Here is a 22,346-nt window from a genome sequence, read left to right as displayed (position 1 = left end):
CATTCTGTTTCTCTTCTTTGATTATAACTTGTAGAACATGTAACCTATGCGAAGGTGATGGTTTTCACAAAGCTTTTCTAGGTTGGATATCTGCTTCATTGCTTGGCCTTTGTGTGGTGATTTTTTTTTATAGGATTTAAACTCCAAACTAATTGGAATCTGGTGGTTTTATTATGATCTGGAACATTAGCTGGCAAAATTAATGTCACTGACTTAAGAGAGATGTTTTTGGGGGCTGAAATTGAGAGTTTTGTATCTGGAATGCGAAAAAACAAAAAAACTTCTACTTCAATTTAATGCATAAATGCTTTTAATATATTTGGATTGACAAAAGTGTGATTTGCATGCTATATAAAAACTTTTTACTGTATTTTGTAATGATAAACAGAAGTGCATTGCAATATTTTGAAAAAATAAATATTCATTGAAAAAATGTTGCCATCAATTATTCATCTACATACTGTTCCAAATATGTTTGACTTAAATTTTTCTGTAGAACACAAAAGGAGATCTTTTGAAGAATATTCACGATGGACTTTTCAATATGTGGACGCCATCAAGATTCCAAAAATGTCAAAAAGGCTAAATAAAAGAAATTTTTGTGTGAGGAAAAAAATTATTTGATGAATTTCAAATTTTTATCTTCACATATTCAGACTCGAGTTGCAATACATTTTGGTGTATAAAATTTTAATAAAAATGATTAAATAATGACAAAAATATTGACAAAGAAATATTTCTTTATAAAATAATTAATTAATTGAAAAAAGGCTGAAAAGTTTGCTAAATATCTCACGTCAGGGTTTTCCTTCCACAAATTAATCCAAAAAAGGTGTTATATCAGAGCTGAAAGTCTTCAGTTCATAAAGAATTTTTTACATTTTCTTTACTTCGTCTTAAAAAGTCTCAAATTTAATTTCATAATCCTTGCAGAAAACCTGTCATTTGTATTCTCACATATTTAATCTTAAAGAGTAACTAAACCCTAAACCAACTTTTTTTAGTTAATGATCTATAAGAATGGGGCTTTATTAGTGCTTTTCATTGATTCGAGTAACTTTTTTGACATTTGAGTATAAAGTGTTTTAATTCTACAATATATGGTGTAAAAACGTGTGAGTGCTGCCTTCGTCAGGTTGAACGGTGGCTACTGCAGTTGATTTTTCCTATTGGATGTTGCGGTGGCAAGTGACGTAAGTGGTGGCAGGTGACGTAAGCGGTTTCCAACTCACCACGCCCTTGGCAGTATAAAACCATCAAAATCACTGTAGTGAGCGGCTCGAACTGATATGAACAGACACTTCAGGTAAAAGTGGGGGAGAGAAAAGTCCTCTACTTCAAATGATCGTTCTGTTGCAAAGCTACTTGCGTCATTACAGTCACTCTCCATTTTAGCGTCTCTGACAGCAGCTGTCAATCAATCCATCACTGCGAGTCTCAGGATCACGCCGCACTCGCTCAGCCCCGCCCTAGGGTCATCCCTTCTATCTCCGCTGTGATCTGCCCACTTTTCAGCATTTTTCAAATATTGTCAGTGGGTGGAGTCAGGCTCTGAGCAGGGGTTTAGTTACACTTTAAATTGCAATTTTGTCAAACCTGGCACAACAAATTTTTGGCACACAGAATTTCAATATCGGGTGAATAAATGATGGCAGATATGTAATTTTAATGTGAATTATACTTTTATAGAATAAATACATTTCACAAAGCATGCACGCGTTCTTCCACAAATGTTTATCACTGCATAAGGATGACTTGCGTTTGAATCTTTGTTCGCGCTGAATTAATCGCAATTAGATTTTTTTAATGTTTTTTTGATGCAGAACTTGAATCAGAATCCTCGCACCTTATTGCCAAAGTTCTTCGGGCTGTACTGCATACAATCGGGTGGGAAGAACATTCGAATGGTGGTCATGAACAACGTTTTGCCCAGGGTGGTGCGCATGCACCTCAAATACGACCTGAAGGGATCCACCTACAAGCGACGGGCCTCTAAAAAAGAGCGGGAAAAGGCGAAGCCCACTTTCAAAGATCTTGATTTCATGCAGGACATACCAGACGGTCTCATGCTGGATACAGACACGTACAGTGCCCTGGTCAAGACGTTACAGAGAGACTGTTTGGTAAGTTTTCCACAGTGTGCTGCTGTCTAGAGTGAACATGCCATTCAGAACAAATATTGATGTGTTTTTTGGGTTTAGGTCTTGGAAAGCTTTAAGATTATGGATTATAGTTTGCTGCTGGGAGTTCACAACATCGATCAGGCAGAGAAAGAGCAGCAGATGGAGGGATCTCAGGGCAGCATTGATGAAAAGAGGCCGCTGGCACAGAAAGCACTCTACTCCACTGCCATGGAGTCCATACAGGGAGCGTCGGCCTATGGAGAAGAGATTGACACTGAGGACACGTGAGTGGCCGAAATTAGTCAACGTTTTGACACATATAAAGGATATTTAAACAGATATGTGGCACATTTTCAGATGCATCAAAAAATATGATGAAGTAACAGGGATGCAGTGACAAATTTTGTCCTATTTTTATTCATGAAATTGGCTACAAACGAATTTGTGTTTGTAATCTTTATAAAGTCTGGATAATATTTAAGTTCTGTCCTGTTAGATACCCTGTTTCATCTGAAAATGAATGCTATGGAAGCTAAAGGATTTCAAACAACAAATTCACATTGACTCACTTTTTTAGAACTGTAAAGAAACGTTTTTTTTTTATATTATTTTGCTTTGTTTTGTATTTTTATTCTGTTTACTTTTTTATTTTATTTGTCTCTATTTAGACTTTATCATTCATTTTTTTCTCTGAAATTATTTTTGAAGATTTAACTAACTTAGGGAGACAAAATTAACATGCTATTCTGCATGTTTCTGTTTTTATTTTGCCTAAATAAAAAAAATAAAAAATTCCTTGAATTTGTGTTTGTAATCTTTATAAAATCTGAATAAAATATAGTGTTAGAGATCCTGTTAGAGATCCTGGTTCATCTAGAAATGTGTCACATTGTAGAAGCAAAAACCTGCAAACAACAAATTAAAGTTGACTGAACAAAACTAAAAAAAAAATAGAGGTGAACAAAGACATTTGTGTTTACTTTTATGTTTTCTGTTTTGTTCTTATTCATCTTATTTTTATTTAATTTTGTTTGATTTTATTTTATATTTATATAAATACAGATTTTTAAAAGTGAACAGACATTATTTGCTGTGTTTGTTTTTTTGGTTTTGTATCATCTTTTTCTTTCCTTTTTATCTTTTTTTTCCCCATTTCATGTTTATTAGTATTTTTTTTTTATTTAGCCAACTTTGGGAAACACTTTTCAGCACTGTTGCATTTTTTCCCCAAAGGTATAGCTACATGTTTCATTTCAGTATTTAGCAAGGTTTATACTTTAATTTATTTATTTATTCTTTATTTCTTAAAAACAGCTTTCATAGTTATTTACTTGCTTATGGTTTTTGCCTGTCAGGATGGGTGGCATTCCTGCAGTCAATGGAAAAGGGGAGAGTCTGTTACTCTACATTGGAATAATCGACATCTTGCAGTCTTACAGGTGCTTGCGTCAATCTCTCCGACTCGTGTCACTAACAATTTACATCTTGAAGTGTGTGATTCATTGCTGCCAGTATGATTTGGAAGCACCATGGAATTACTTTTTTTCATTTTCTGTTTAGGTTAATAAAGAAATTGGAGCATACGTGGAAGGCTCTAGTCCATGATGGGGTAAGAAGTACATTGAATTTCATTGGAATTTAATTAATCATCTAGAATAGACCTTTTGATATACATCAAAACCATCATTCCTTGCAAGACTCTGTGGTCTTCGACCTCCACTATAATTCCTCCTACTTCCTTCATTTTCATATTAATAAAGCATGATCTGCTGCAGTACATTAGCATTAATGGGGTTTAGTGACAATTATGGGATTTTGGAGGAAATGCTTGTGAAATGCACTTATTTGGGGCTGTTTTTTTCTCAGAGGATGTGCTAATTGTGCTATTGCTGGATATGATGCGCACATGCATGTCCCACTCACACATTAATTTTTACTCTCAGTCAGTTCAGCAGTGAATAAAGGAGAATTCTCCAACCTTGCCTGTGAAGCATCAGTCTACGCCACACTGAGAAACGGCTCATGGTTCATTTGCATGCTAATTAGGTTATTTATTGACCTAGAGCTGGTGTATCTTGATCACGTCAGCTGGAGGTGGTGAGAGATATATATTACCTAAAGGATGACTGGTTGACTCCGGGAATAATGTATGTTAAACTGGAAACTGACATGAGAAATGGGAAAATATTAATTTAGTTTGTACTTTGGCACTCCAGTCAAGCATATGTTGAAAATATATTGTAAATGAATGCATGTTTTTGTATGATTTACATGCTTAACGTAAACAAATGTGACAGGTTCAATGCTATTTAAACTCTATCACAGAAGTTCTAGCACAGATTACCACAGAATCATGATTTAAGCCTGCATGAAAATTATTAGTATTGAACAAACTGTTATTTTTTAATTTTGTCAACGGGAATAAGTCAGAATGTGCTGTAACTTTTCAGATTGATTCTGACGGTTCACTTATTCTGTCTCACTTTCACTCTTCAGGACACAGTGTCTGTTCACAGACCGTCTTTCTATGCAGACAGGTTCTTCAGGTTCATGAGCACTACTGTATTCAGAAAGACTTCCTGTGAGTGAACTGATTCTGAGTTGAATTTATATTGGTCAATTTCATAGATTATAAATTATTGATAAAGTAATAGCAATGCACTGATATTGAAGCTGTGTCTGATACCGATAAAAATTTCTTTAAAAACCCGATAACCGATAAATGAAAAAATTCTACAGTATTTGGTCCAAATAAATTGAAAATAAAATGCTTAACACTAAAATTAATTATATTAAATGCAACAAATGAATGTAGGCATCACAACATTTTAACGTACAGTAGGAAAATGGATATTCATGAATGGATATTCAATCGATAGTTATGCTGTACAATTTGCTAAAGATTACATTTAACAGTGTTAGAAAATTTTATTATGAAACGCTATCATTTCTATAACTAAAAAATACTGAAAGCTATATAGAAATCCTATAGAAATAAAAAAAACAAAAAAAAACAAAAGCACAACAAAATTACTAAGACTAAATATAAAACTGAAAATCTAAAAATAAAATCTCATTCATAATCTTTTAAGTGAATATGAGCTGTCAAATAGACAAAATCATTAGTGTTTTTAAAGATTAACTTTAATTAAACATTAGATAATGGAAAAGGTAATCCAAAGAATAATTAAAAAAAAGATAAAATGAGCATTTACAAGTAAATATCTGGTATTGACCAATTTTATAAATCAGTAATATCAGCCGATAACTGATAAAGTGTTGATATATTGTGCAACTCTATGAAAGTAAAAAGGTATTTTAAAAATAACATCTAAAATTTAAGTGCCACTTATGTCACCAAATAAAAAGACAAGTTAGTTATTATCTAGTAGCTATCATACTACAGTTGATATTTATTTGAAAAATTAAAGCGACCATGTTTAAAAGTTTTTAGGAAGTTCCTAACCTTAGCCCTGCTAATGAAAAAAATTAAATGCTTAATTTGTGTTTATGATATTAAACCTGTTTTAAAATTGAAGTTTTGTCTGATACAATAAATATTTATTTTAAAAACCGATAACCGATAAATGGCTCTTGATAAAATTCTACACTATTGGGTCCAAATAAATTAAGAATAAAATGCTTAACACTAAAATTAATTATATTTAAATGTAAAAATTAATTTAGGCATTACAGCATTTTAATGTACAGTAAGTAAAATGGATATTCATCGATGAAGTACATTGGTAAACCTGTTTCTTTCAGCACTGAAATCCTCTCCATCAAAGAGGGGTCGTGGGGGTCTGGCAGCAGCCAAGTACAGCGGCCCCGGAGCAGCCTGGTCGGCCAGCCAGCTGCCATTTGTAAGAGACGAAAACATCTACGACCTGAGAGGAACCCGTAGCTTCCCCACACTGGAAGATGATGGTAAACAGTGGAAAATTAGAAAAACCATGTGGACCTAATGACTTTAGGCACATTTTTAAATTCGGCCCGGTTTCAGGTCGGACAGATGTGCTTCCCTGCACCCCTCCTTCGTTCGAGGAGGCCACTACAGCCTCCATCGCCACAACACTTTCCTCCACCACCTCCCTGTCCATCCCAGAACGCTCCCCATCGGACACCTCCGAACACCCGCGCTACAGGTAGCACCCCGTCTGTCACTCTGTAATATTTCAGCGTCTCAGTCATAGCAGGTACAATAAACTCTGTTCTCTTCCTTACAGGAGACACACCCAGTCCAGCCATGAAGAAACGTAAGTCAAACAGAGACTATTCTGCTATCCTAGTTTTTATCCTGTAGTTGATGTGGTTTATTTGAGCCCTCTGCTGGTGTTGTTGTAGAATGCAGGATGAGGACCAGCAGACCATCACAGTGGAGGTGGAAGTGGAGGGAAGGTACAACAGCGAACCCACCCTCGCGGCTCCCCAGGTATCGCTGGAAATCAGGTACGCATTCAAAACTGAGAATCTGCTTGCATATAATATTTCATATTTATTTATGAAAGCCAGCTCTTGTTTGACATGTTGAAAAGAAAGTCTTGAAGTGTAAGAAATTTAGGGTGATAATTGAAATGCTTTGTTGCTGAGTCAAGAGCAGTGGGAATGAGGAATTAGACATGCTCCATTCAGCTGAGCTCACCTGCGGAGGCTCATTATAGTGATGGGAAAACAACACTATGGCAACTGCCACAGAGGAACATTACCAAGCAGGAAGTGCTTAATCACACTTGCAATAAGTACCCAAACAATAAGTACCTCTAAATAAAACTAAAACTAGTAAATTCAATGTTTTTCGGATTAATTGAGCTAAAATAAACAAAATAACATAAAAATGTATATATTAGATGAAAAGCTTTAAAAAAATGGAAAACTGAGAAACGGAAAAAAACTAAAACTGAAAACTAAAAAAAAAAAACTGAAATAAAAATAAATTAAATTAATTAGTAATATTAAAAATGAAAAAGGCACATAACCAATTTATTAAAATGTAAGCAAAAATTAAAATGGCAACTAAAAATATAAGTTAATTCAAAATATTAATGAAAAATATAAATGTTTATAAATAATACTAAAATAGCACTGCATATTACAGAAGAATATAGTGACCATGGGCTGTCAATAATGATGTATAAAATCTAGATTCTATATTACAAATTTTTTGAAGCCATTCACTGAATTTTGATGGTTTATTCCCAGAAAATCTCTAAATTGTTTATTTTATTTTTCTCTTCCACATGTTTAGTGAAGCTGCAGAGACTTTTCTAGAAGCCTCATCCTCCTCCGTCCCGGCGAGCCCCAGGATAGTGGTAGAGTCTGACGGCGGCAGTCAGGCCTCGGGCTGTACAAGCCGTGCCTCTGTGGACGAGGATGATGATGTGCCAATTACAGACATTTATTTTGTAAGCCATCCACTCCTCTGAATTAAATATGTGTTGTTTTTAATAATTTTGTGTGGCTTTTATATAGAGAACTGCATCAGAGAAGAGTAAGAACCACCCAAGGTCAAAACATAAAAGAACATAATCAGATGTGTCTGCACTGCAAAAAAAAACAATTCAAATAAAAAAATAGGTTTTTCTTAAACATGATAAATTTACTTGAAACTCAAGACTTAGTAATAAGGGAGAATTAAGAGAATAAATAAGAGAATAAATCTTGGATTAAGCCTATTTTTCTGACCACATTGTCAAATATTTTTCTACTTTTTTAATGCATAAATCTAACAACATTTAGTGATGTTTATAGTTAAAATATATTTTAAAAAATTAAATGCTGTAACTTTAAAATGTTATGTTCTATGATTTATTCTGAATTAAATGTATCTTAAAGGATGTTTATATATTTTTACTTGAAAAAAATGCCCGGGTCATATTTCTCCAAATAAATAGAAATAAGAAACTGTATATTGCATAAAGAAAAATGAAGCCTAAACTGTTTATGCATTATTTTTATTACAATACTTTCCACCAATATTAACATGCTCATTACTGTCATGCAGAAAGCAACAAGAATATACTATTTAAAGTGTAAAGTATGTATACATCATGTTAGTTTTTGCTATATATTTTTTTTTTTTTACTTAATTACAGTTACAAGAATCTTAAATCTCAAAAATTTAAAAATCTCATGAAAATAATGTCACAGCAGTAATTATGATAAGAATCTGATCACTGAAACTTTTGGGTGAATTTAAGCATGACATGGCCTTGATAGACTGCGGGATGCATCCAGTAGTAAACAGTGCTAATGTGACCGTTGTTGGATTACTGATGACAAAAGGAAACGTCTCCAGCACTAGATGAGTTTGTAAGACAGAATCTCACGGAGGGTCTCTGTTGGCATGTGGGTGGGTGTTTGTGTGCCGAGGTGTTAGGAGGTCCGCTGGTCTTTATTTATATCTTCAGCATGACAGAATAAGACCCAGTGAAATCAAGTTCCAGTCCTTTTGTTTGTTTCTAAATGCTTACTATATCATTGTATGTGTGTTCATTTTTAATAACACCAGTACAATAGACACATTCTGACCCATGAATGACAAAACACATGGACGTGCCAATGCATCCACAGGGATGTCTCCGAGGACAGCAGAGAAAAACTGAGAAATGGCCATCATTATCATTTGTTAGACGCATTGATGCTCTTAAAGTCGGTTGTGTGCTGAAAAGAAGCCTAGAGATGCGCAAGCGCCACCTTTTGAATTATTCATCCATTAACACCCTTCACCAGCTGCTCTGTCGCTCTTTCCTCTTATTAATGGAGGGGTCCATTTTTTCATTTATCAATGCTAAACAGCACTTCATCTCCTTGACTTTTTCATTAACATTCTGTCATCTTTCATTGTTTCATTTCATCTGTTTGTCCATGTCTCTTGTAAGTTCTCTGATGGCAGTGTCTGTGTTTGTCAGCCCGTCACAAACAGAAGGCGGCACGCTGTAAGTTTTCGAGCTGAAACACTTGAAACTAGTTTTAGAGGAAGTTATTCAGAACAGCTTAACCCAGTGATCTTCAAATCTGGCTTGTGAGATCCCCTTTCCTGCAAAGTTTAGCTCTAACCCTAATCAAACACACCTGAGTTTGCTAATCAGTGTCCTAAGGATCATTAGAAAATCACAGGTAGGTGTGTTGGATTAGGGTTGGAGCTAAACTAAACTCTGCAGGAAAGTGGATCTCACGAGCCAGATTTGAGGATCACTGAGTTAGCCTGTACAGTATATCTAGACTAATTTAGCTGTTTTGTAACCTTTGACTGTTACTGTACCTTTAAGACTTATGTATGAAAAGGAGCCCACCAAAACAATTGTGAAATTGTTTTGAAAACTTGAGGTAAATAATTGCATCTGCTCAGTATATACAGCCATATAAGTAAGCTTCAGATTACAGTACACTGTTTTAACATTGTGAAATTGACATGGTTGTTAAACTAAAATAATAAAAATAAAATGTACTTTTAATAAAATAATTAAAACATTTAATTTTCAGCTAGTTTCCAAGGATATATTTCTAATTTTCATTTAATTCAACTTGATGTAGTAGGATAACTAAAATCTAAATAACATTTTACAAAAAACTATATATATATATATATATATATATATATATATATATATATATATATATATATATATATATATATATATATATATATATATATAAAACTAACTAGGGCTGCTCCGATCACGATCGGCCGATCGTTAATGTGCATCTCGTCAGTAAAGCCGGTTCTCTAATCAGCGGTAAATTCCCTCAGGTGCGTGATTTCACATAGAGCAGCTGTTACTACACAGAGCCATTGTTAACTGAGAAGATGCACAAATAAACGTTTAAAAATAAATATATAAAAATCTCAGTTATTCTTAATTAACACTGTTCAAAGTTTTGGATTCATACACAGCAGCATAATATTTCTAAGACAGGAAACATTAAGTAATACATATTAACAAGCTTCTTTATTGTGTAAGATCTAATAGTTTATATTATTTTAAAGAATGTTTTTATAGTCTAATCAAAATATAACAAATGTCTCTACAACTGAAACAACTTTTCTTCTCTGATGATGTAACGAAGGCCGTGTGGGCGGGGACAAATAATAGTAGCCAATTATATCAATGCTTGCTTTCCAATAAAATCCTATAAAATTTCCAATAAAGTCCCACCCTGCTATATTTTTCTTTGTTTATTCTGTTATACATGGAAATACCTTTATATGGTAAAATGTCACACGTGCCGTTTTTTTATGTTGTTTTTACGAAATGTATTAGTTTGTGATTGTTTTTTTTCCCTTCACTTCCTTTGTATTCAAAGTTTCTCTTTTTTTTTTTTTTACTCACAAGATTACAGCTTTTGTAAATTTGTAAAATTGTATTCGATTTTAATCTTTGAGCAGTGGCAAAAAAATTATACCTTCTGATAAATTTGCATTGTATGTCAATCTATGACGTTTAACGTTATTAACGTTAACAGCAAATATTTTAACAGTGTCTCTCTCTTTCTTACTATTTTAATTACCAATGCATTTCAGATATTCCTCACTCTTGCCTTTCTGTCTTTCTTCCTCTCTGCGTATTTCTGCTGGCTGCCTTTGCGCATCTCCACCCTTTCTGGCGCCCTCTACTGTCCGGCTTGTGTAAGAGCAGCCGCCAGAAGACAAAAGTTGGGTATATTCTCCTCTGCACTTCAGCTCAGGGCCTAAAACCCTGGCAGAGGATGAAGAGGAGAGTGAAACAGTAAGTGCACGCTGTGTCGTTGTCATCTTGGGTTCGTAATTCTTGACGCTTACAGCCCTTTGTCTATCATTCCTTGCATTTTAATTGCATAACATTCCTTTTTAATGTGTCCCACAGTAATCAAACCTCAGGAAAGAGGGGCAGCTACAAGGTTTGAACTCTTCAGACGTTCTCATCATAAGGTCCTGAAGCTTTACTGGTTGGATAATTTCGCAACTTAAGCATAATTTTCATTGTCCTTTCACCCATTCCATAAACACCAGATTTATTTCTGAGTAATAATGAAGATATTTAATAGTTTTTTTTATTTAGTTTTTCATTCATTGTCTAATTTACATACTGTGAAAATGTTTTTTGACTTGAGATCTGGGATTCAAGAGTGGGTTATTATTTTTATTAATTTTTTTAGGGGACTTGTAGGTGATGCGTTTAAGTTGTTAATACGCCTTGGTTATCAGGTAGCATTGTTCTGTGACTGCTTATTGGTTCATCAGAAAAATATTAAGCCAGCAATAGTGTTCAATGTTTCAGAAAGTCCCATAATTAATTATTTTATTTTATTTATTTAAAGATTAGGGCTGATAATGGATGCTGACATGATTTTAAAGTGGTTCATACAAACATAGTTTGTAGAGAACGACGTTTTACACTTCCCCTGATGTTTTTATTCTTGTTTTGGCTCAGTTTTATATATCGATTATGTTATAGTTTAAATTTGTTACACAGATTTTCCCACCAAAATCAGTACGAAACCATCAGGGCCTGGTTTTTTAGAAACATGTTAAACTGAAAGATGGGACCAAACGTAATGTGTGGGAAGCCAAGTCTTTAAAACAACTTAATAATCATTTCACTATCAGAAATATTTGTTAAAAACGTTTAATTGTGTATCCAAATGTATAGAATATGTGTGTGTGTGTGTGTGTGTCAATGCATTGAGTGTGTATGTGGTTTTGAATAAGCGAGTCTCATTTTATGATGGAAGTGTGCGACACTGATTCTTATCATGTGCAGTGGCCAGTTGCTATTGATATTGCTGTTGTGTCTAAAATAAAGGGACTACTGCAGCAATTCCGTGTAGCACATGCATTTTGGTTGCCTTAATTCTTTTTTGCCAACCTAATTTCTATTGTAGTTATCAAATATTCACTGATTCAGTCTTTCTTTCTGGTTCACCAGTGATAATGAGAATTTGTATACAGATCTTGAAATATAAAATATATTTTAAATGTTATTTGAAATTTTCTTTTGTATTTTATTGTGCACAAATGGCTTGCAAAAGGTGTCCTAGGGCCACACGATCCCACCCATTCTTCCAGCATCAAGGACATTTCCTTGCGTTTGAATCTAAGATGTTTCTTTGTTTACAGTTTGGATTGTAAAGTCTATGGTCAAAGACATACAACTGTACCGATCGCTTACTCTTCCAACTGTTGAGCTGTTTTTGTATGTGTGTGTGTGCCCACCTAAATAGCAAAAGAGCATGATGAAATGTGAGTATTTACATTGATATACAGCATTTATCTCTACGAAAAGACCACATCCAATGGACTGATGGGTGTACATTTGTTCAGACACTTAAAATAAATACAAGTCTCGGACTTCATTCACAAGATTCTTGTGGATTTTTTTTTTTTTCGTACCATTCAGATTGTTCCAACAAACTTTTTTTTCCAAACCAATCAGCAGATAACACAAATTAAATGAATATATATATATTAGAGGTAACCATGATCTTTGGTTTCTATTTGGTACTTTGTAATAGTTAGGTAAATTGGCCAAAAATTTCTTTTAAAAAAAGGATTATGTACATTCCTCAACTGTCAACACTGTATGCCCTTAAATGAGTTCTGTTTAGTAAATAAAAGGTTTATATATATATATATATATATATATTATATACACACAAACACACACATATGAAAATGTTTTATACTACTAGCACCAAATTGCAGAGATGACCAAACTGAAACATGACTGAAAAGGACTACACAACACCACTGCTTGATTCTCAATGATGAGATTTATTAGCAAACCTTTAACAAAGGCAATTACTTGGAAAGCATCACAATAAAAAAAAAAAAAAAATTGGTCTCTAAAAGTCATAAGCATAACTAAAAGCGTACCATTTCGGCACAAGTACAAATATGTAATGGACAAGTAATTTGGAAACCATGGAGGGGAGTGGAAGGAATCGGAAGACAAAAGATGATTATGCATTTCTGTCAATCCTGACATCAATCTCTCGTCCGTTGAGCCGGTAGCCGTTCATGGTACGACAGGCTCGCTCGGCAGTCTCAGGACTGTCAAAGCGCACCACACCGCAGCCCTTGGACTTGCCGTTCTCCATCTTTATATCTGCATACTGCACAATGCCTGTTAGAAAACACACCCAAGCCATATCGATTAATGAAATAGAGCAAGAAATGCTATAAGAAAAACCCTGATGGGAAAAGTCTTACCACATGAATTGAAAGTGTCCTTCAACATCTTCCAGGTGAAGTCAAAGGGCAGCTGCAAAAAAAAAAAGACAATCACATTATGAATGAGAGGATAAAAAAAAAAAAAACACTAAAAAAGAAAAAAAATGTATAAAATTTTTTTTAAATGTTCTTACATTTCTGACAAAAATCTGGCATCCCTTCCTGGCATTGGCTCCACCAGCCCCTGGCCCTCCTTGTCCAGACCCACTGAAAGTCCCGAAATTGCCACGATCCATATCAGCCGGTCTATCAAACTGCCCACCGACGCCACCAGAGCCCATACGGTCCATGCTGGAACCCATGCGGTCAAGACCTGAGGAGGGGAAGCGGTCCATGCCACCTGAGCCCATGCGGTCAAAGTTTGAACCAATTCGGTCAAGGCCGGGGTTCATCCTGTCCATGCTTATAGGGGAGGCAAAGTCCATCCCGCCAGTCATGCGATCCATGCCGGATGTCCCCAAGCGGTCAAACCCACCAGGGCCCATGCGGTCCACGCTGGAGCTCATACGGTCAAGGCCTGATCCTAGTCGATCCATACTGGGCCCCAGTCGGTCAATTCCTGAACCCATGCGGTCAAAACCAGATCCCAACCGGTCCAGATCAGACATACGGTCCATGCGATCCATTCCCATCCGGTCCGGTCCTCCCATGCGGTCAATGCCACCTCCAAGCCTTTCCATGCCAGAATTCATGCGATCCATTCCCATGGAGTTTCCTGGCAATAAAGTTTTTTAAATAATTTAAAATTTGACATTATGTAACTATATAAGAAATTTATAGGAGCAAAAGGTTAAACATTACTAACCCATTCCTCGGTCAAAAGCATCTCCGAAGTTGCTACGGGACATACCCATCTCATTACGGGCACCAAAATCTCGATCAAAGCCACCGCCGATTCCACGATCCATATCTGCATTTTAAAAAATAAAAAACTCAATCTCAGCTGCTAGCAAAATGGAAAAAAAAAAAAAACCAGTAAATGCATTTACCATTCATTCGACCCATTCCAGAGGGTCCAAAACGATCCATGTTGTTCATACCACCACCGAAATTATCCATTCCTGGAGATCAGTAACAGTTAAGATTCAATTCATAGTGAATTAACGCACGCATGCAAGGAAATTTCATAATTCATATTAGATCAAATAAGCAGCAACTTTATAAATGATCTTGGTTTTATTTGTCCATGGACAAAATATGCTGGAAAATTGTTTTACATTTAATGGATGAGCAGTTTTTATTTATTTATTTATATATATATATATATATATATATATATATATATATATATATATATATATATATAAAAATAAAAAAAACACACCCCTTAAAGATAATTTATAGTAGACAAAAAAGTAGCATTTTCTAAAAATATCATAAAAAATTTAACCTAACAAATAAGTTAGGCAGCATTTAAATAAATTAAAACAAAAGATCAATGATAACTCAATTCACAGTGGATCAAATAAGCAGCATAAAACCAAAACCTTTGCAAATAATTCAGTGGATAAAATAAGCAATTTTCTTATATAAAATTAAGAAATAAAACCTTGAAGATAACTGATAAAATATACTGCCTCAAAGAATTTAAAGTAGAATAAATATGCAGGGAAAAAAACAATCATTGTAGATAAAATACAAAAATTGAAATTGATGATTCAAAGTTGATAAGCAATTAAGCAGCAATTAAAAAAATTATAATACAATAATTATTTAGAGACCAGTGCAGTTTGGATACAGCCTGTCAAAATGAACGGAGCATCCTTGAACTATGGAATGCAAATCAAAGCAGTAACCCCTGCAAGAATGGCTGATGAGATGAAGCACATACCTCCCATTCTACCCATGCCACCAAATCCCAATCCATCCATTCCTATGGAGAAAATGATTTAATGGATAGGGGAGGGGAGTGATGCTCAGTGAATGTGTACAAGAGGAATCATTCCAAAAAGATCAACATGCTGTTACCTCCTGGTCCCATGTTGCCCATCCCACCCCGGTTGAGCTGGGTAGCATCAATGGGTTGACCGCCGGGTCCCAGACCGAGACCAATACCACTCAGACCACCTGGATGAGACGGTGGGAGCTGGTTTAGATAGGAAACTACACAACTGCAAGATGTTTTAGGGTTGATTGTTCATTCGGCAAAAATGAATAGGAAGTCATCACTTACGAGGAAGCGCTGGAGGATGGTCAGGGGGTGCAAAGTCACCTTTGGGAAGAGATTTCTCATCCTGAAAAGACATGACAGGTGGATTTTGAGGAGTTTAAAATCAGACTACCAATGTACCGCTAACCTATAGTAGCTCGTTTTCACCAAAGTATAAAAATTAAGGGGTTATTGTGACTCACAATTCTGAATTTTTTATTCTGCAAAACAAGCTTCAATGCTAAACCCATGTGATTACTTACCAGTTTGACGTGCATGACCCTATTGAAGAGAAGCTGTCCATTGAACATGGCTAACATCCATTAAGGAAAAACTTAAAGCACTGCACATTTTAAATTGCATTAAACAACCATTACAACCAACGGCACATCAAAAGCTAATGTGAAGGATACAGACTGCTTGAACCGCTTCAATGGGCATGTCAAATGTGACTGTTCCCATTCCCCTGCTTTTCCCGTCTTTATCCTCCAGGATATCTGCACGCACAACCACTCCAGCCATTCCAAACACCTCCTTGAGCTTCTTCCATCCAACCTTGTAGTCCAGCTGTGCAAAAAGACACCATATGAAGAGTCAGGGGTCAAGTTTGGAAATGGCACATATGGTAACAGAGTGGATTCAAAGTCTTACATTGGCCACAAAAATGGTGCTTCCGATTTTACCAGCCTGGAGTCCGTGGATGATCTCATTGGGAATGTTGGGGTTGTTCATAAGACTTGGAGGGATATTGACCATTGAAGGAGCGCCAGGCCCTGGGCCCATCCCCATTCCTCCTCCCATACCTCCTCCCATGCCTCCTCCCATGCCTCCACCCATGCCTCCACCCATGCCTCCACCCATGCCTCCTCCCATGCCTCCTCCCATGCCTCCTCCCATGCCTCCTCCCATGCCTCCTCCCATGCCTCCTCCCATGCCTGGGGGTCCACCACCACCACCCCCGTGACCACGATTAGCTTCACGCTGGGCAATCACTCCATCTGGATCCTTGGAGAAGCACAAAGAGAAATGTTTATAACAGGCCACGTTAAATACATTCAACATCAAGTACTCACATTCATGAGGATTTTACTGGAATGATTTTAACATGCTTTTGTCAAGACTATTTTTTACAATTGTTTCAATACTGAAAATTTGACATTAAAACTGTTAAAATGGCTGCCTATAATTCATATTCAAATATTTATAAAAAAAACCTATTGTTTAACTGGATTTTTTGCTCTTATATTACAAAACTTAATGGACAAGTAAAAATTGTATTCCTTCACACTTGAATATTCTGGTATCATTTAACATTTTAATATGAATTATATACAACAAAGATATTAATCTGATATATTTAACATTCAAAAGTAAAAAAAAAAGTGACTATATGATTGTAAAAAGGAGTTTTACTAAACTTAATGGATAAATAAAACATACATTTAAATCAGTTTAAAGACAATTTCTACAAGTGCATCTTGTCAGTGTTTCCAATAGTCTTGACTGAAGCATAAATATTCATAAACTTAAAAATAGTGTATAAAATTGTAATATTAAGTTGCTTAAAATTCATATTTAAAAAAATGGAATGGAAGAATACTATGATTTTTTTTCTTCTTAAGGTACACTTAAAATTTGCTTGCGTTGAAAGAGGCAAACATGCATAATTTAATGTCGCAAATAGACTGGAAAAAAGAATTTGATCTATATTCAACAAGCGGCAACCTCCTGCTCTCTCTCCTGAAGCCAACAAGGAAGTGACAAACTGTAATTCATCAACTGGCCGCTAGAGTCTGGCTGCAAAAGGGAGTCAGTCCCACAGACTCCCCATGTTAAAATGCTCAAATTTACAGCAGAAAAGAAAACGGGTTTACAGCCTGGTTCAAAAAAATGCTAATTTTGCCCTTCATAACAACAGGGGGGGAATTTTTTGAACTCATCCGTTTAAATTATATTAAGCCTTAAAGTTCTGCATAATTAATGGCACGGCCACTTAAGTGATAGGTGGATTGCTACTGCTGTCACCACCATCACGCTAGGTGGGCAAGGTTTCACTTTTGGCTTCAAAAACACTCTTCGGAAACCTATAGGTGATGTCACAGACACTACGTCAATGTTTTTATACAGTCTGATATACACTCAAATGTTATTCATCTGCAAGATGCACTTACCTCTTTGACCTTGAGAGGACGACCGTTCATGACATGTTTGTTGACTTTCTCTACAGCCTTTTTCATGAGCTCTTCAGTTCTGAACTCAACCACCCTTAAAAAAAAAAGTATATATAATATATATAATTAGCAAGAGTTGAACAAGAGAGACAAATCAGTAAAGACTAATGAACTGAATGATACTTACGCACAACCCTTTGTTCAGTCATCACACCAGCCAGGATGAACGAACAAACAAAGCAGGAATAAGAGACAATTATACAAAAGCCACAAGAAATCACTGACAACTGACTCAGGAAAAATACTTCAGACACTAAATTGATTAAGAATATTCATATGATACTTCTCTGTAGTATTCACTTAGTGCATACGTTACAAAATTACATTCAGACTCAAAACAGGATTAATTGACACCCAGAATACACAACCAGCCTTCAGTTCAGGCTCCATTTCTGTTGTTATCCCACTAGTTGAGTCGCTCAAATCATTGACGCCATGTTATCCATGTTTAGTAATAAGACTCCCAATGCAAAAAAAATACTACCTCTTAAACACACGAGAACCAGAATTACAATATAGCTGGGAAAACAATCCCTGCGGTTCCACTCAGAGCCGCAGTCGGCGTCCGTTTTAGTTCAAATGCCACCCAAGACAACACATTTTGAACTCTCAACCCAGTCCTGAACATCCCACATTAAAATCTAAGAGTTTATGTAAGAACTCAAGCGGACAAATGGAGGTTCGACTCTTGCACTTACCCTTGATTTGCCTTCTCCGTCCATTAAGTGTTCCACGTACGTTACCTCACCCACTACAAATCAGATTCCAGACGACACACACCAAGGGGAGAGAAGCCGAGAGAACAATAGGGGTTTAGAGCAGACACAAACCGGGGGACGGTGAGAGTGAGCTCGGCCTGCGAGTTCAGAGCCTCCTCCCCCAGCACCTCAAATTCTGGTACAGGTCTACAAGCAGCAAGCTGTAAAATGTGTTCAGGAAAACTTCTTAAGCTGTCCTTGCTGGAAACCTCAACATCCAAGACTGACCAAAAGGATTTGACCTCCCAAGCCATTGAAATTGGAAGGATTGTCAACTATGGCCTTTGTTGGTCGTCAAAGAACCTTTTCTGCTAATGTTAACAAGTCTTTCGCTACCTCAGAAACATTCGACACAGCTAAACCTTGGCGTTAGTGCAAAAATTTGTACTAAATTAAAATAGCTTAACCTATATTACAAAAAAATGGTTTGAAGTTACAGAAACCGAAACCTCGTCCACCTGGAACCAACTTGGCTTCCCAACTAACCAATTGGAACTGAATTTTATCGATTAGCCAAACCAGCTCCAACAAGTCCCGAATTAGATGCTGACGAGACTGCAAACCCAAACAAGGTCCAATATGTTGGTCAAAAACTACCTTGAAGAACCACCTGGCATTTCTCAAGCAAGAATGTCTGTACATTAGATAAAACAAGGACCAGCTTAAGAAGCTGCTTTACTCTGTAGACCTGTACCCCCAGAAATCAATCACATCCTTTTTTTTTTTCTTAAGGGCACAATAATGAAGATCTGCTGCAACAACATTCACTCTGGCATTCACCTAAAAAAGAAAATGCAATTTAATTCTACAAGCAACAATTTCCACATGAAATTCCCCATGAATGCGAATCATTAGGAATGGAGGGGCTACTACACATGGATAGGGAAAACGTGACCACTCATGGGTTGTTATGAGATACTAACCAGCAGGTTAGGGTAAAAACTAAATACTTTCTCCGAAGCCAAAGAGACCGATTAATGGCATCTGATTCATATGAATGGATTAAACACAGTTCTATGTGTACGTGCAATTCACACAGTTTTAAAGTGCCATCCACCAACATTAGCAATCTTGAATTATTAATCGTTTTCCACAACAGCCTTTTTTTCCCCCTCAAGACACTTTTCGGACAGCCTTTTCCCCAAGACCACTTCCCCATGATGGGATGTTTATCGTCTGACCTAAAGCAAGTGTGTAGGTGGCCACCTTCACAACCCCCCAACATAAAAATAAAGCTCCTAACCTACCCTAGGATGTACAACTAAACATCAACCAAAACTTACCTTTTTCCTTCATGAGATCTTTCAGAGTCTGCCATTTAACATCATAGGGAATGTTGCTGACAAACACACGGTATCTCTTGTTGGGGTTTCCGTAAGGTTCAAACCGTCCCCCGCCACCGCGCTTCTGGGGCCTCTCCTTCCTCGACTCATGGCTGGACTTGCCATTCACTGCATTTCTGAAGAAAGAACGAAAAAAGCACAATTCGATAAATGTTCTCTAAACAAAAAAGAAAATCAGACATAAACCTCATGAGATAAAACGACATTAAGGTTGGTTTTCTTCAACCCAGTTACCAAACGTTTGGCGGTTATTAAATAGTTTAAAAGGCCTTAGAACAATAAAATGTATTTAAATAAAAACACATAACAGGGTTGAAAGCACAGCATAAATTACCGACAGACACTCTCGCCAGATTGGGACCGAATTTTATTTTTACTTACCTAATAATATATGAGTTATGTGCGTGATAAAATGTTTTATCTTTTAAATCTATCAATTACTTGGGTAACAGGGTTGAGCTTGCAGCAACGGAAATGGTGGAAACTGTTGCAAACCGTTCACATACATACACGCATATATATAGAACAAATTTATCTAAATAAATAAAATTTATCCATTTAAATTGAACAAGTCTATCTAAAAACATTGTTTTTTTATATTTTTATGTTAGCATCCCAGCACTTCAACAAACTAACGTTAGGCCGCAGCAAACAAAGGACACTCGTCTTGTTTGTTACTAAACAAAGTCGTTCATATCTCGTCTAACAGTTACATGATTTATTTCGTTTATTAAGTACACTTTGTGCACGAGGTTTCCTTAGCTCGTTTGCTTCCATTGTGAATCCAACGGCTCTTTGTTTCATCAGGATATAAACCAAACAAACGAGTTTGTCCTTTAACGCTCATATTTTACTGCAACCGAACCTTACTTCTTATTATGAAGAGCGTGTTATGCATCCAAAACATTCCATATCTAAGGTACAGTGGTTTTAAAGATATAAAAAGCAAAACATGGAGTAAAAAGGCATGCAGCTATCGCGTTACCCTTGTTCTTGTTTCTCTGGCTTCTCTGATTTAACCTCGGTCGACATTTTGCCTTCAGATGTCCGCTGTCCTCCTCGTTTATCAGATTAAACTGCTCTAAACCACTCAGACTAGATCTAGATACAGACAAACACGGGGTTAGAGTCGTAAAAACAACGAGGGTCGCTGCTCAATCGTGGTGGTGTTGTTGCGTTGTCACAAAAAGTGTTCAGTCTAGACTCCTTTGGCTGGTGAAATGGCGGAGATACAGAAAAGGCGAAGCTGTTATTGGAAGCGAAGAAAAGCATGACGGGAAACAGCGTGTGACGCATTCTGCTTTAAAACTCTCAGGTGACCAGTGAGTTCATTACAGCCTTCTATAAAAACATTTACACATCTGTGTTTGATAAACACAATTGCGATAATTTTATAAAGAAAGTGCAAGCTCATGTTCCAGTTATTGATCCTGACTTTAAAGCCTTATGTGACTCTGATTTGACTATTGAAGAAATTCTGATAGCACTTCACTCAACGAAGAGAGGAAAATCTCCAGGGAGTGATGGATTAACTGTTGAGTTTTATATTCATTTTTGGGAGTTAATCAAACATCCATTGCTTTTTATGTACAAAGAATGTATTGATTTAAAAGAAATGACGGCATCAATGAAACAAGGCATTATCTCCCTTGTTCCCAAACCAGGCAAGGACCCTCTTTTGGAGTCCAATTACACTCCTGACTATTGATTATAAAATTTTAGCCTTGGTTTTTGCTAATAGACTAAAGGTAAAACTTAATCAGTTGATCGCAGAGACACAATCAGGTTTTTTAAAAGATAGGCATATCTGTAACAATATAAGACTTATTTTAGATCTTTTGGACTATACAGATTTTATACACTCTAAAGCTGTAATTCTTTTCTTAGATTTTTATAAAGCGTTTGACACCCTTGAGCATGAATTTATTTTGTAGACTCTCAAGTTATTTGGTTTTGGTGACTTTTTTGTTAATATAATTGAAATGTTTTATAAAGATATTAGCAGCTCTGTTTTAATAAACTTTAACACTTCTAAGAGATTTTTCATTACCCGCGGTGTCAGACAGGGCTGTCCAATCTCCCCTTTTTTGTTTATTTTAGTTACAGAACTTTTATCATTAAGTATTATCCATGAAAAAAGCTTGGAAGGTATATCCATCTTTGATAGAGAAATTAAAATCTCCCAGTTGGCTGATGACACAACTCTTTTTTTGAAAGATAAGAGTCAATTAACAAAGGCTATAAATGTAATTGAGCAGTTTTCATGTGCTTCTGGATTGAAACTGAATATGTCCAAGTGTGAGATAATGACACTCTATAAAAGTGATTATTCTTCAATTGATGGTATCTCTGTAAAAGAGACTGTAAGATATCTTGGTATTTATTTAACAAAAAATTTAGCAGCTCGACAACAGCTACATTTTTCTGGACGGGTCAAAAAAAACAAAAACATCTTTAATCTTTGGCTCCAAAGAGACCTTTCCCTTTATGGGAGAGTTCTTCTGTCCAAAGCAGAAGGGTTATCTCGTTTTGT

General features: G+C 36.0%; 2 protein-coding genes across 10 annotated transcripts in view; one reads left to right on the top strand and one right to left on the bottom strand.

The window, feature by feature from the left end:
• The window catches only part of pip5k1ca (phosphatidylinositol-4-phosphate 5-kinase, type I, gamma a), a 29,269-nt gene extending 16,814 nt beyond the window's left edge, over window positions 1–12,455 (top strand). The window contains exons 7-18 of one of the 3 annotated variants that reach the window (XM_059543001.1): window positions 1,824–2,123; window positions 2,202–2,407; window positions 3,479–3,562; window positions 3,684–3,732; window positions 4,620–4,704; window positions 5,889–6,050; window positions 6,127–6,268; window positions 6,350–6,379; window positions 6,468–6,572; window positions 7,369–7,525; window positions 10,760–10,849; window positions 10,967–12,455. In XM_059543001.1, coding sequence (XP_059398984.1) covers window positions 1,824–2,123; window positions 2,202–2,407; window positions 3,479–3,562; window positions 3,684–3,732; window positions 4,620–4,704; window positions 5,889–6,050; window positions 6,127–6,268; window positions 6,350–6,379; window positions 6,468–6,572; window positions 7,369–7,525; window positions 10,760–10,849; window positions 10,967–10,969 — 1,413 coding nt within the window. In that variant the 3' untranslated portion in view covers window positions 10,970–12,455. Of the gene's footprint in view, window positions 1–1,823; window positions 2,124–2,201; window positions 2,408–3,478; window positions 3,563–3,683; window positions 3,733–4,619; window positions 4,705–5,888; window positions 6,051–6,126; window positions 6,269–6,349; window positions 6,380–6,467; window positions 6,573–7,368; window positions 7,526–9,001; window positions 9,523–10,759; window positions 10,850–10,966 lie in introns of those variants that run through there. The other 2 variants (XM_059543002.1, XM_059543000.1) reach the window with 2 other exon arrangements.
• A 398-nt stretch (window positions 12,456–12,853) lies between these two features.
• Window positions 12,854–21,093, bottom strand: LOC132131919 (heterogeneous nuclear ribonucleoprotein M-like). Of its 7 annotated transcripts, XM_059544093.1 has the most exons (16): window positions 20,799–21,093; window positions 19,754–19,929; window positions 18,411–18,463; window positions 17,840–17,847; window positions 17,653–17,746; window positions 16,133–16,486; window positions 15,895–16,048; window positions 15,745–15,794; window positions 15,506–15,566; window positions 15,301–15,399; window positions 15,164–15,205; window positions 14,322–14,393; window positions 14,138–14,242; window positions 13,467–14,047; window positions 13,312–13,363; window positions 12,854–13,225 (listed from the first exon to the last, which is right to left on the bottom strand). In XM_059544093.1, the coding sequence occupies exons 1-16, from the start codon at window positions 20,843–20,845 to the stop codon at window positions 13,062–13,064; spliced, it is 2,112 nt and encodes a 703-aa protein (XP_059400076.1). In that variant the 5' UTR covers window positions 20,846–21,093; the 3' UTR covers window positions 12,854–13,061. The 7 variants fall into 7 exon arrangements, with proteins under 7 accessions (XP_059400076.1, XP_059400071.1, XP_059400074.1 ...); XM_059544088.1 differs by lacking the exons at window positions 18,411–18,463; window positions 19,754–19,929; window positions 20,799–21,093 and having other exon boundaries at window positions 16,133–16,275; window positions 16,339–16,486; window positions 17,840–17,964; XM_059544091.1 differs by lacking the exons at window positions 18,411–18,463; window positions 19,754–19,929; window positions 20,799–21,093 and having other exon boundaries at window positions 16,133–16,359; window positions 16,429–16,486; window positions 17,840–17,964.
• Between the last annotated feature and the right edge of the window lie 1,253 nt (window positions 21,094–22,346).

This window comes from Carassius carassius, chromosome 48 (genome assembly GCF_963082965.1).
Source record: "Carassius carassius chromosome 48, fCarCar2.1, whole genome shotgun sequence".
NCBI classification, from domain to species: Eukaryota; Metazoa; Chordata; class Actinopteri; order Cypriniformes; family Cyprinidae; genus Carassius; species Carassius carassius.
The sequence above is the reverse complement of the archived record's forward strand: the minus strand, read 5'-3'. Positions and strand labels throughout refer to the sequence as shown.